Source organism: Meriones unguiculatus, chromosome 8, assembly GCF_030254825.1.
Source record: "Meriones unguiculatus strain TT.TT164.6M chromosome 8, Bangor_MerUng_6.1, whole genome shotgun sequence".
NCBI lineage: Eukaryota > Metazoa > Chordata > Mammalia > Rodentia > Muridae > Meriones > Meriones unguiculatus.
The window spans coordinates 69,658,986-69,672,155 of record NC_083356.1 but is presented as its reverse complement, the minus strand read 5'-3'; the positions used below and the strand labels follow the sequence as shown (position 1 = coordinate 69,672,155).

Sequence of the window (13,170 nt, the reverse complement as noted above, 5' to 3'; positions counted from 1 at the left end):
GTCTGATGTCAGCCTGCTCTACATAGCATTTCCAGATCAGCTGAGCTACAGTGAGATCAAGCCACTTCATGTATAATTGAGATTGAATAAACCAAAGTATGTAAAAGTGGTTGTCACATAAGTAAACATTCAATAAATGAAAGGTTTGGTTACTACCAAGAGGTCATACCAAGCAGGCATTCTGTAATGAGAAATAAGGAAATAAGTAATCGTGAAATATCTAAGAGACTGTGTTCTAGACATATAATACTTTGAGAAAACAACAACCAAAAAGCCCCTGCTTTGATTCTAGATCTCAAACTACTACAGATAACCAAGTAAGTGCTAAAAGTGCAATTTACAAAATGTATTTTCTCTCCTTTTCATTGAACTCAAGTGGATTCCCTGGGGCTGTTTTTGTTTATGGTTTTTCGAGACAGGGTTTCTCCACATAGCACTGTTCTGGAACTCCCTCTGTAGATCAGGCTGTCCTGGAACTCAGAGATTCGCCTGCCTCTGCCTCTCAAGTGTTGGGATTAAAGGCCTGTGCCACCATGCCCAGAGATTCCCTGGGTCTTTAACTTAAGAGGGAGAGGGGTGCCAAAAGTGTTTGGCTCATGTTGCCACCACTGAAGAGACTCTGGCCACCTCCGATGTGGCAAGCATGGCTCTGGCAGGCCTTGTCCTTCTCCCCTATTCCCTCTGCCTTGCTAAAAACTGTTAGATTGCATTTCTAAAGCGAGCCACCAAGGTCTATTCTCTTTATTTCACCACTTCCTCCTCATGAGGCTGATTACCAAGATCCAGCTCTCAATGTATTGAAGTCCAGCAATCAATCAAAAGCCCTCCTTGACTCATTCAATTAATATGCACAATGAAAATTAAACACCTTATCCTAACATGGAGTTTTCCCTTGTACCTTTATAAACCATTTTCCAATAGGCCATGTCTGCTTCCTCTCTATTAAGAGGCAGTCCTTTACCCCCTGGGACAAACAGCCCTTCTACCTCTCCTTTGTTCCCTTCCCCTTCTTCCTCATCCTCTACCTCCTGTCTTTTTCTCTTATTTCCTGTCCTCTGAGGCAAATAAATCTTATACCCAGAACTTGCTCTTGGGGGTCCTGAGCAACAACCACCCTTGGTTCATAACGACCGCCAAGTGGCTCCCTGCCCTTCCTAAGTGACCTGTTGGCTTGCTGCAAATCTTTATGCAGAGAAACCCAAGGTTTTTATTATGAAGGCCTCATAGAAACCCAAGATTTCTATTATGAAGGTAAATTATTATCAAGGCCTCATCTGTGTTAAGTATCGCACCATCAGGGTCAAGCATGGATTGCCGGTCTTTTATTAACACTGCCGTAAAGAAAAAAAAATATATATATATATAATCAATTAAAATCTTGTTTTATCATCATTATTGGAAACTGCTGGCGCGCCTTTGCAACCAGGAAACGGGTCTCGCAAGCCTAGGGAATGCCTGTTCCGGCTGTGTGTGGCGTGCGCACAGGGGAATATGCACAAGTCCCGCCTACGCCTCTTCCGTCCTGTCTCGGAGTGCCACACCGAGAGTAGTTCCCCCCGAGACTTTTCCGATGTCTCAGCTTCTCCTCATTCCCGCCCATCCGAGACTCCGGAACCTCGTGAGGCCTGGGCTCCCTTCTGTCAAACTCTAGGTCGTCAACCGCGGCGCTGCTAACCAGAGTGGGCAGCCTGTAGAGTGCTAAGTAGCGGTCTGGCCGCAGAGTCCGCGTACGTGCGGAACCAGAGATGCAGGCTCGGTTTCCTACAGGTCGCGAAGAGCAGAGCAACCCGGGCTGCCTCATGCCCTGCGGAGGTACGCTTGCCTCTTGGTACGCGTGCTTCCGTGGTCGCCACTGAGTCCCACTCTCTTCCCTGCTGGTCCGGCTACGAAGGGCGAGAAGATGAAGGCGAAGGCCACCGCGCCGGTGCCCCAACCTGGGCTTATCAAGAAGCTCGCTCGGAAGAAAGCCAGGAAGAGGTTCAGGAAGAGCAAAGTGCAGGGAGGGAGCAGAGCTCCGGGAAACCGCCCGGCAGCTGTCGCAGGCCGACCACCGAAGGCCCCAGAGGACTTTTCTCAGAATTGGAAGGCGCTGCAAGAGGTGAGGCGGGCAACAGACCACCTTCATCCCCATCCCGGACTTCCGGTCGGGTAGCCACAGACCCCGAAGGAGGAAGGATGCTGTGGGTGATTTTAAAACGTGTGGAAGGGCCAGTCAACACTGCACGGACTCCTTTATAGTAATTTCGGCCTCTAAACAAAGCGGTAGTGCAGTTGTGGCTGTTTAGGCCTTTTGCCATTTTCAGTAGTGGCTAATGCTTCTGTATGCCATAGAGGTTGATCTCTGTTTCACTCACAATCTTTTTCTCAATCAAATCTCACAGCTAGGTTGTCACCTTGCCAACGTCTTAAACTATGTCCTAGAGTTCTGGCCCAGACTGCTCTGGAACTCATGTAGCTCAGGGTATTCTCTCTCACACACACACGCACACAAGAGGCAATTCTCCTACAAGATGTATCCTCCCAAATCCTGGGATTATGTGTGTGAGCCACTAAACCCTCTCTCACTCATAAATTCTTAAGTTCTAGTTAGTTGCTTTTACTGTCCTGTTTCTTAGATGAGGAAATTGAGACACAGAGCTTAAGGGGTTTGGGTTAAGCATAGCATGTGAACAGCAGAACTGGGATACTAGCCATGCTTTTGCTCCATTGACCTCTAGGTAATCCTCTGGAGTGTATGTCATGGAGCCTCAGTTAATAAGAAATTGAGTAAGGAACTTCTTGAGCTCCATAACACTTTGTTCCTTCGTGTGGATTTTCCTATCTGGACACACACAACCAGCCAAACCCTGTGGACAGTCCAGGCTCTGTGAGCTGGCTCTTGTTCTTTCTCCCAAGAAACTAAAGTAAAATTAAATGGGTGGAGTGTGTATTTATTATGGGAAACTTGGAGTTGGCTCTGGTTTATACAAGAATCTAAATCCTTCAGGGTCTCTTAACTGTTAGGGGAGTGGGTAAGTAGAAACTCACTGCATCATCTCTCAGTTGGTTGCCATCTTACCATGGTCTTAACTGGAGATTTGAACACAAGGAAGAATTGCTGTCCTGGACCTCTGACTCTGCATGGATAAGATTAAATCTATCGCTGTTCTTATCAACCATCTCTCATTTCACGGGAGTTTTTCTTTCCAATGAACTCCCTTCCGGAAGGTCTTATTCAGACTCTGAGCTTTAGTCAACCTCCAGAGATAGTGTAAAGGAAGTAATCATTATGTCCCAGAGTGTTGACCGTGGAAGTCACTCTAAATTAAAGAAGTGAAAATGATGCTCCTGCCCCCAGACACAGTACAGCATTCTGGGATGTTAAGTCACTCAGTTGCATATGGTATAGAATATGGGTTTGAAGTGTAGAATGAAGAGGCAGGTACCAGAGTATGCATTGTAATAAGCAAAGGAACAATATCTCAGTGTGCAAGCAGCTGCATACACTTGTAATCCCACCACTCAGGGAGGTAGTGGCAGGCAAATCGATGTGAGTTCAAGGCCAGCCTTGTCTACAAAGTCCAGGGCAGCCAAGGATACACGGGGAAATCCTATCTGAACAAACAAACAAACAACAACAAAAAGCCTGGGGATGCACTTCCAGAGGATCCTGGTTTAATTCTTGGGCACCCATATGGCACCCCACAACTGTATGTAACTCTAGTTCCAGGGGATACTATGTCCTCTTCTGTCCTCTGTGGGCACCAGGCATACAAGTTATACATAGACACACATGCAAGCAAAACACCCATACACATAAAAATTGTTTGTTACTGGTTTTTGGAGATAGGGTTTCTCTGTGTGTAGCCCTGGCTGTCTTAGAATTTGTCTCCACCTCCCTGGGTGCAGGGATTAAAGGTGTGTGCTACCATGCCCTATAAAATAAATTTGTAAAATGAAAAAAAAATTATCTAATGTTCTATTAATGATAGTGATAAGAAGTGTGTGCATGATAGATACATGTTTGTATATTCATGTACATACAAGTTTCTTTAATCTGTAGTATGTCAGTTCAAAATTTAAATGTGGCTTTAAAAAAATAAATATGGCTTATATTTAATTTTGATTTTATTAGCTGCTGAAACAAAAGTCACAGGCCCCAGAAAAACCTCTTGTCTCTCAGATGGATGACAAAATACATCCTCAAATAATCCAGCAGAATAGAAAAGAGACCTCAGATAAATCAAAGGGAGACAAAAAGAGGACAGAAAAAGACCAGACCACTAGGGGTTCTGTTACGTCTGCATCTAAGAAGGACAGGAAGATACTAGTACCTCCCACAAATATCTCTGGAACAGAGCAGAAGAAAGGAGCAACGAAGAAGACATATAGGGACATCTCTTCTCATCAAGGGGATATCAAGCGTAAGTGGAAAGCAGAGGAGGCAGCTGTCGTCTTGAATCAGTCCACACCCTCTGAGTGAGTATCAGCTCTGCTATGGTGACTGGTACAGTACAGCCTTTGCTACTGGGGCTACAGAAATGATGGTCCTGAATGCACGTGCAGCCTGTGCTGTCTTTACCACCAAGAAGAAAGGACTGTACAGCCGTTTAGCGTTGGTGCAGCCTTCCTCACCCAGCCCTATGATGTTTGTATTGTTCACTTGTCACTTTTTTCCTCTAGAGTGTGGGTTGCTGAAGGTAGAATCTTTTGTACAGTTAATTTGTTTTTGGGCCCCAATATAGAGCTTGGCACAAGGTAAGTGCCAACAAAAACTTTGGCATAATGTGTGCTGTAACCAGAAGGACTCCTATGAAACCAAGTCATGTCTCTTGCCAGTTGATGGCTTTGGGCAGGTTTCTGCATCCTTCCTTCCTCAGTGTGATCATCTGTATAAATAGGGGACTGAAGGGTAGCACGTGTTATTTAGCACCTTTTTGCTACCTGATGAGCAATGTGGTGACACCTCACTCTGCGGGGATATGCTTATAAGGCAGGCTGGCTTCTTGCCAGTTGGACCTTTCCTTTCTTCCCTTCAGTCTAAAGAAAATCTTGGCCCTGGATTGTGCAGTGGTGGGGGTAGGCCCCAAGGGGAAGGAGAGCATCTCCTTGGGAATCAGTGTGGGAAGTGTGTTTATGACAAGCTGTGTCAAGTCAAGCTAATTGAGTCCATGACAAGCCTACAGGATGCAGTTGCTGAACGGTAAAGGGACATAGGTTTGGGTGCTGCTTCTGAGTCCTACAGGCAGGCTGGATTGGAGGGGCAGCAAGGCCTCTCCCTCCTAAGGATGATATAAGCAGGAACACATACAATGTTTTTGTTGGCATTTGTGTGGGGGATCGCGGTAGTCTAATGAAGAAGGCAAAGGAATACATAGCAGGAGGCCTATCAGTTAAGCCTTTTTGAATAATATTATTGAAGTGATAACATGGAAAGCTGGAGTTTACCAGATAACCATGAGCACCCAATATGGACTCTTTCTCACTCTTCCAAAATGTGAAGACAGTGCAAGGCACAAGTTCCTGTCTGTCATGCATCCTCCTAACTGTGTGTATCGATCAATAACTAATCTGTTATTTAATTAGGAAGTGTCATTGAAATGGGTCACATGTTTTTGAATTACGTTCTTTGTGTTTTTTATCTGTAGTTCCTAAGTCTTAGATAATAGATATATTTGCAAATTTAAAAGAACAGTGGTGAGAGGCTGGAAAGATGGCTTAGTATAGTAGTTAAGAGCACTGAGTGCTCTTTCAGAGGCCTAGGTTTAATTGCCATTTTCCACATGGAAGTGCACAACTTTCTGTAACTCTAGTCAAGGGGATCTAATTCATGCCCCCTTCTGGTGGTCACAGGCATCAAGCATGCAAGTGATAAACAGGTAAAACACCCATACAAATCAGATAATTAAGGAAAGAAAGAAAGAACAGCAGTAAAAGTAAAGTGCAGCAGCAGGTTCAGCTGGACTGAGTGTGCAGGGGGAGCAGTCCTGCCAGTTTTGATGGTGCTGCTTTCCCCTTCTCACAGCCTGCCAATTGGACAGAGGTCCTTTCACTTGGCATCTAGTAGCTCAGGTCTTTAAATTTTTTTTTAACAGTTTATTTAATTTTATTTTTATGTGCATTAGTATGAAAGTGTCAGATCCCTTGAAATTGGGGTTATAGACAATTGTGAGCTGCCATGTGGGTACTGGGAATTGAACCTGGGTCCTTTGGAAGAGCAGACAGTGTTCCTTACCATCTCTCCAGCCCCACCCCAGGTCTTTTCCCAGCCAGGTGCTTTCATCTTTGCCTCATAGGGAAGACATTTGGTTTGATGATGTGGATCCAGATGATATTGAAGCTGCCATAGGCCCAGAGGCAGCCATGCTGGTACGGAAGCGGCTGGGGCAGAGCAAGAGTGCAGTCTCCCTGGTGAAGGAACAGGCCTTTGGCGGGTAAGCTGAGCTCATGCCACTGTTGCTAGAAATGTTCTCCCTTCTGGGGCTGGAATCTCAGGGGAGGAGGAGCAAGTATTGAGCCATGACTGCCCAGCAACTCTTAGGGGTACAAAATGGTGATACATGGGCTTGGCTCACTGGCCTGGAATCCCAGCCCATAATATTTATTACACTGGGGCCTTTGGTTCCCCTCAGCTTGACAAAAGCCTTGGCCCTGGATTGTGAGATGGTAGGCGTGGGCCCTAAAGGGGAAGAGAGCATCGCAGCCCGTGTATCCATCGTGAACCAGTATGGGAAGTGTGTTTATGACAAGTACGTCAAGCCAACTGAGCCGGTGACTGACTACAGAACAGCCGTCAGTGGGATACGGCCTGAGAACTTGAAGCAGGGTATGATGACCATAAGGTTTGAGTGTAGCAATGAAAATGATAGCAGGACTCATTTCTCTCCTACTTCCCCTTTTGTGTTCCAGAATGTGGCATGGACACTTCTTACCTCTTCCCCAGAGTAGCATGCTTTGCAGATACAAAAAGTGCCTTTCCTGGCTGTTACATTGTTTGTGTCCTGTACTTCTTTGCCTCCTACTCAAGACAGTACTCTTAGGTTGCTTTTGTTGTAAGACAATGAGAAATTAAATGGAGTGTGTTAGGAATCAGGAAGGAAGCCATGAAGAACGAGTAGGCTACATGATAGGAGCTGGGTCTCTAGAGTGTGGGTTGCTGAAGGCAGACCCTTTTGTACAGTTACTGGTGTGTTTTTGGGCCCCAACATAGAGCTTGGCACAAGGTAAGTGCCAACAAAAACTTTGGCATGTGTTCTGGAACCAGAAGGACTCCTGTGAAACCCAGATATGCCTCGTGCCAGGATCTCTCTGGGAAACTCTAGTGCAGTGTTGGCAATGAGGCCTCCAGCAGGATCCCTATGGCCATGACATGAGAACAGGGTGGAGGTCAGAAGACTGGTTTTGAGGCAAGGGCTAGATAGAGGGATGGCTGGAAGAAGTGACCCAACGTAGCAGAGGCTGGATCCAATTTGTAATAGGAGAGGACATCTAGGCTGCTCAGAGCCTGCCTCCAGGAGAGACCTGGAGACCATGAGGGATGCAACCTTGTGGTCTCTTCCGCACTCCTCACCACCCATTGCCTGTTTCCTTCTCCTGGTACCCATGGCCAACAAGGTGGCTCCTTGAACCATAGACTGACCAGCAGCTCTTACTTTATCTTAGAAGGGAGGCTCTGGTCCTATTAGCTCTGAACAGAGTTGGTTTTGGAGCCCTTCCTGTTAGGAGTTGGGGCAGGGTGGTCCTCAAAGGATGTCTGCTGGGAAAGAGCAGCAGAGCAGACTCTAGGGTCCATGCAACCCTTCTTAAACTGTCTGTGGGAGAGATCGAGTCTGAGTCCCCTCGGGAAGTCATAAGTATGAGTCGTATTGAATGAGAAGCATGTTGTCAGGTGTCCCTGAGAAAGTCTAAATGTGCTTCTTCTAGGGTTAACTATAGGAGTTTGCTAACTGGTGCTAGTCCACTGACTAGTATTGGCTTTGAGTAGAGCTCTTTTTTTTTCCCATTGTCCCTAGACGTAGGAGCAGAGCACAAGGCAGTGTAGGTTTCCTTGAGGTCCAGTGAGAGACTTCTCGGGGCCTACCTCCATCACAGCTCTGTGCATCATTGACCTGTTACTATCAGTCTGGCTGGGGATGGGAGGAACTTAGAATCTTGGTGAGTTTTGTGTTGTTAACAACTTCTTTGTTTGGTTTTCAGGAGAAGAATTTGAAGTTGTGAAGAAGGAAGTGGCAGAAATGTTGAAGGGCAGAATCCTGGTGGGGCATGCACTGCACAATGATTTAAAGGTGTGGGGCTTGGAGCCATCAGCTCCTTTATGTGTCATACATAGCCTCACATACCTGTCTCCAGAAGTACCACTCTGGGGTTTTTTTCAATTTGAATTTTTATCTTGACCTGGGAATTGTCTAGAAATAGTGTCATGTACCTGAGCTCTGGCTGTTTTCAAGAGACCACATTAGGTACTTGTTTTTGGAGTCCTAACTACACTGGGGTGCCAGTGCCAGAGTGCTGACAGCTCTATGTGGTGGGCTTTGAGTGTCACCTATCTGACCTGGCAGGTGGCCTAATATCTGTGTGCATCATGACTAGACCCAAGTGTCTTTACATTGTCAAAACCTTAAGATTCTTGCTAGGTGTTCAGTTTATATGTAGGCATTGCTGTGATGCTAGAAGCCCATTCTCCTGTTCTGCCCCAGGATCTGAGGAAGACCTAGCCTGGGTTTATTATATGGGTCACTTTAAGTTCAAAAGCAAACTGCTGTCTGGTCCATTTGAGGGTGCACCAGGAAAATGGGAGCATGGTCTACCTGGCAGAAGGGACATCCCTGCTGTCATTTAATGTAGTGGACTCCCTCCCCCCCCCAAAAAAAAAAAAAACCAAACAAACAAGGTTTCTTTGTGTAGCCCTGCTGTCCTGGAACTCTTATGTAGAACAGGGTGACCTAGAACTCAAGAGATCATCTGCTTCTGCCTCCTGAGTGCTGGGATTAAAGGCATGTGCTACCACCATCTGGTTAAGATCATTACTTTTATTGGTAGTTTTGCCTGCATGTATGTCTGTGTGAGGGTGCCAGATCCCCTGGAAGTGGAGGTACAGACAGTTGTGAGCTGCCATGTGGGTGCTGGGAATCTAACCTGGGTCCTCTGGAAGAGCAGCTAGTGTGCTTAACCACTGAACCATTTCTCTAGCTCCAGGATTTCTAATGCCAGGCTTCAAAGCCTTGCTGGGTGCCACTGTGCAAGTAACAGTGTAAACAGCTCTCTTTAAATCCTTTGAGGATTAGGCTTTTGTGGGTACTAGAGTCGAGTTTTAGGGTGTTGGGAGCAGGTTCCAGGAGAGCAGTGGGTATGCCTAGGTATGCCAGGTGCCTTAACCCACTGCTCTGCAACATCCCAAGTTGGCAGAGTTGACTATTGCTGCTGCTTCAGCTGTCCCTGCAGGAGAGGAACTGGATGGGCACTTGTTTCCTCAGTGTGTCATTACAGCCAGTCACCTCCTTCAAAGGCTGGTCACACAATTAGCCAGTTAGGCTAATGAGCTCAGAGGACTCCACCCAGTGCTGGGGCATGTGACATACAGTTTTTGACCTTCTAGATTTCTGTTGATGAGACAGTGAACATTCTCCTTCCTGGGTGTGATCTGTAGTGTCACTGTATTCCTGTTTCAGGAACCGCTAGATGGGAATTTAATTACCGTTCAAATGTTTGGGGCTAGGGATGTAGCTCAGTGGCAGAATGTATGTTTTGTGTGTATAAGGCCCTGGGGTTTCATCCCAGCACTAAAAAGATAAAAATAACAAATGCTTAACAATTGAATATTAACCAAAGTCACCTGCTCAGTGATTCACTGAGTCACCTGACAGAAGACTGCCACCAGGATCATGCCTCCTCTAGTGGGTCACTTTTTAGGGTCATATTAGTCTAGAAATCTGCTAAATTGCAGGGTGAGCTACTAAATTTCATTTCTTGCTTCCTCATGAACAGAACTAGCTTAGTCAGTTGCAGGTTAATTGGCTTTTTCTCAACATCTTTGATGTCAAGATTTTTTCTTTATTTTTCATTTTTTGAAACAGAATCATTATATAGTCCTGGCTGGCCTAGAACTCACTGTATAGACCAGACTTGCTGAACTCACAGAGATCCACCTGCCTCCATCTCCAGAGGGCTGGGACTAAAAGTGTGGAGCATACCTGCCCAAGATTTTTATTAACATGGATCTGAATATTGGGGATCACCTTAAGGATGAGAAGCTCTACCTCTTTCTGAATGCTATACCCTGTGACGCCCTGTGAGATGCTTTTTGGAAAAGGGGGGCTCCATTGGTGCAGAATGAAATGAAGATAATTGTCATTTTCTTCTAGGTTCTGTTCCTTGATCATCCAAAAAAGAAAATCAGGGACACCCAAAAATTCAAACCATTCAAGAGACAAGTAAGGGTACGTAACGAATGAGTCTTGAGCCATGGCTGGTCTCTGGCCCTCTTTTGCTAAAGGGACTTAACTTTGTTTGGTTACTCATTTTAACCTTTAAGAGTGCTAGCTGCATAAATCTGGCATCTTGAGTTTGATCTCTGGAACTCACATGAAGGCAGGAGAGAACCGGCTCCACAAGGATGACCTCAGACATAGCTTAGTGGTTAAGAACACTTGCTACCCTTGCAGAGAACCTGGGTTAAATTCTCAGCACTCATGTCAGGTGACTCACAATCATCTATAACTCCAGTCCCAGAAGCCCTGACATCTCTAGCCTTTCCAGGCCCTGCAATTATATGTATACCTACGTGCAACTAGACATACCTATGTATAACTAATAAAAATTTTTAAATTGGAGCTAGAGAGTTGGCTCAGTGGTTAAGAGTACTGGCTCCTCTTCTAAGGACCTACCCACAGACAGCTTCTGGCTATCTGTAATTCCAGTTCCAGGAGACATCACATAGACATACATGGAGGCAAAACACCAATGTACATAAAATTAAATAAATACATATTAAAAATTAAGCCTGGTGTGGCAGTGCATACCTTTAATCCCAGCACTCAGGAGGCAGAGGCAGGTGGAGCCCTGTGAATTTGAATCCAGCTTGGTCTACAGCATGAGTTCCAGGACAGCCAGGGCTACAAGGAAAAACCCTGTCTCTAAACAAAACAAAACAAAAATTAAATTAAATTGAAGCACTCCACTATGTGGTACATCTCCAGTCCCCAACTCCTCCTCTATGAGCAATGTTGTAAGCCACAGCAGGCTAATGGTTGCATCCCTAAGTGCCACAGACATTCCTCATGAAGGGGAAACTGCAGGTTACCTGTGCTCAGTAGCTAGCTGTGTCCTCCTTGGGCAGAGCCTGTGGAAGCAGCACATTCAATGGTATCCTTCTCTGCAGAGTGGAAGACCATCTCTGAAACAACTTTCTGAGAAAATTCTGGGGATCAGGGTCCAGCAGGCCGAGCATTGTTCAGTAAGTATCACTAGGTAAGAGCCCAGACTTAACACCTAGGCACATGTCACTTGACCATAGAAACAGAAGAGAGGACCCTAGGCAGAGTAGGCTTACAAAATGTTATTGTAGCTTAAATATTTACATTTAACTTGAACTTAATACAGAGAATAATAGACAGTAAGAAATTGGAACAAAATTCACCAGTCGAATTGAAGACTGTTTGTGTACTTCCAGTTTTTTACTAAATACCTGAGATTGGGGACTTTGTGGTAATAAGGCTTAGCTGATTGGAGAGATGGCAAGGAGGAAGGAGCAACAGTTCACTCTTCGTAGAACTGACTGATGCCTCAAGAATTACCTCGTGTTTCTGGAAGCCAGCTCTGAAAGGTCCCACTGCCCCTACACTGCCACACTGATGACCTAGGCTCCAGCACTTGAGGCATGAGGGATAGAGCATTTCCAAAATGTAGCAAAGGTGCTTTAGGGCTTTGTGGCTTGGGGTTCTCAGTTCCAACAGGTCCTCCTGGTCAGGCAATCTTTCAGGAGAACAGGTTCCCCTACAGTGTAGCCTCTGACTCTCTCTTGTGCCTGACTCAGCTCTCTCTGCTGTGAAGCTCTAGCTTCCTTCTGCTGTGGGGTTTCCCTTTCTGCTCCTGTTTATAGAGTGACTGAGTCTGAAGCATAGGAGTGAGCTTGTGCTCCGGTGCTTCTGTGGCCTGTGGCCATGTGTTCTGCTGGATGGTCAATATTGCTGTCTGTCACCCAGGTCCAGGATGCCCAGGCAGCAATGAGGCTTTACATCATGGTAAAACGTGAATGGGAGAGCATTATTGCAGACCGACGCCCCCCAGCTACCACTCCAGACCACAACAACGAGTATGCTTAGCACCATCCTGCTACGGTCACCACCACCCCTGTCCTTCAGTGACTCCTCAATCCAGTGGCAGTTGGGATGGGGTTATGGAGGCCTGTCTGGTCTCTGTACTCCCTCTGGTGAACATTCTCAGCCATGGCTGCAGGGGTTTGGCATGTGAGCTGCTAGAACTTCTGCCTCAACTCTGCTATCGAGGCCTGGTCCTGCACCTGTGTGTTGAGGTAGACTGGTCAGATAGGGGCCAGAAATCAGGGATGTGTTGTAGGTTTAGAGGAAGGAGAGCATTGGGTGAGTGTGCTACAGAGTCCCTGCTGACCTCCTGTGCTACCACTTAACAATGTGCATAGCGGGATTCAGCCTGTGCACTCAACACTTTCCCTAAGGAGCAAGCAGCATTTTCTCCTCTTTCCGGGAAGGGGATAAGCTTTGTTGGACCTAAGGGATCCAGGCTAAGGGCTTTCCGTTTGCTGCAAACCAATCTGGCCAGCACAGGAACTGCTCATTGAGAACTTTCGTCAAGCTACTGGGGTGGAGGTACTTTCTCCTTTGTCCTTTGCTTTGCCCATAATCATCTAAATTGCCAATGTCCAGTACGGTGTTCTCCACACAGCCCTTGTGGTGAGACTTGGGGCACAGGTATACCTGGAGGATGAAGATCCTACCACCCGGGGCAGTGTGAGCAGAAAGGCTATCTGCCCACTGTCTGGCTAGCAACACATACAGAGTGACCAGTGAACTTAATGAACGTGACAACTCTTTGAACAGGTGTACCCATGCACATGATGATAGATGTCTGACTCAGAGCACTTGTCTACTATGTGCAAGACCCTGGGTTCCATTTCCAGTACTGTCAAAAATAAATGGATGGCTAAAAATGGAGTTT

General features: G+C 46.2%; 1 protein-coding gene across 1 annotated transcript; it reads left to right on the top strand.

Annotated features, from left to right (window-relative positions):
- Positions 1-1,570: 1,570 nt before the first annotated feature.
- Rexo4 (REX4 homolog, 3'-5' exonuclease) lies at positions 1,571-13,166 on the top strand. The gene is made up of 8 exons (XM_021651941.2): positions 1,571-2,098; positions 4,115-4,458; positions 6,276-6,413; positions 6,612-6,805; positions 8,176-8,264; positions 10,341-10,415; positions 11,357-11,431; positions 12,180-13,166. The coding sequence occupies exons 1-8, from the start codon at positions 1,901-1,903 to the stop codon at positions 12,297-12,299; spliced, it is 1,233 nt and encodes a 410-aa protein (XP_021507616.1). The 5' UTR covers positions 1,571-1,900; the 3' UTR covers positions 12,300-13,166.
- The last annotated feature ends 4 nt before the right edge of the window (positions 13,167-13,170 follow it).

What these genes read in the sequence shown, in the direction of transcription:
- Rexo4 (XM_021651941.2), top strand. Translation starts at nt 1,901, where the DNA reads ATGAAGGCGAAGGCCACCGCGCCGGTGCCCCAACCTGGGCTTATCAAG. An exon ending in GCCTGAGAACTTGAAGCAGG is followed by an intron (nt 6,806 to 8,175) that starts GTATGATGACCA and finishes TTTGGTTTTCAG; the next exon opens with GAGAAGAATTTGAAGTTGTG. An exon ending in CATTCAAGAGACAAGTAAGG is followed by an intron (nt 10,416 to 11,356) that starts GTACGTAACGAA and finishes CCTTCTCTGCAG; the next exon opens with AGTGGAAGACCATCTCTGAA.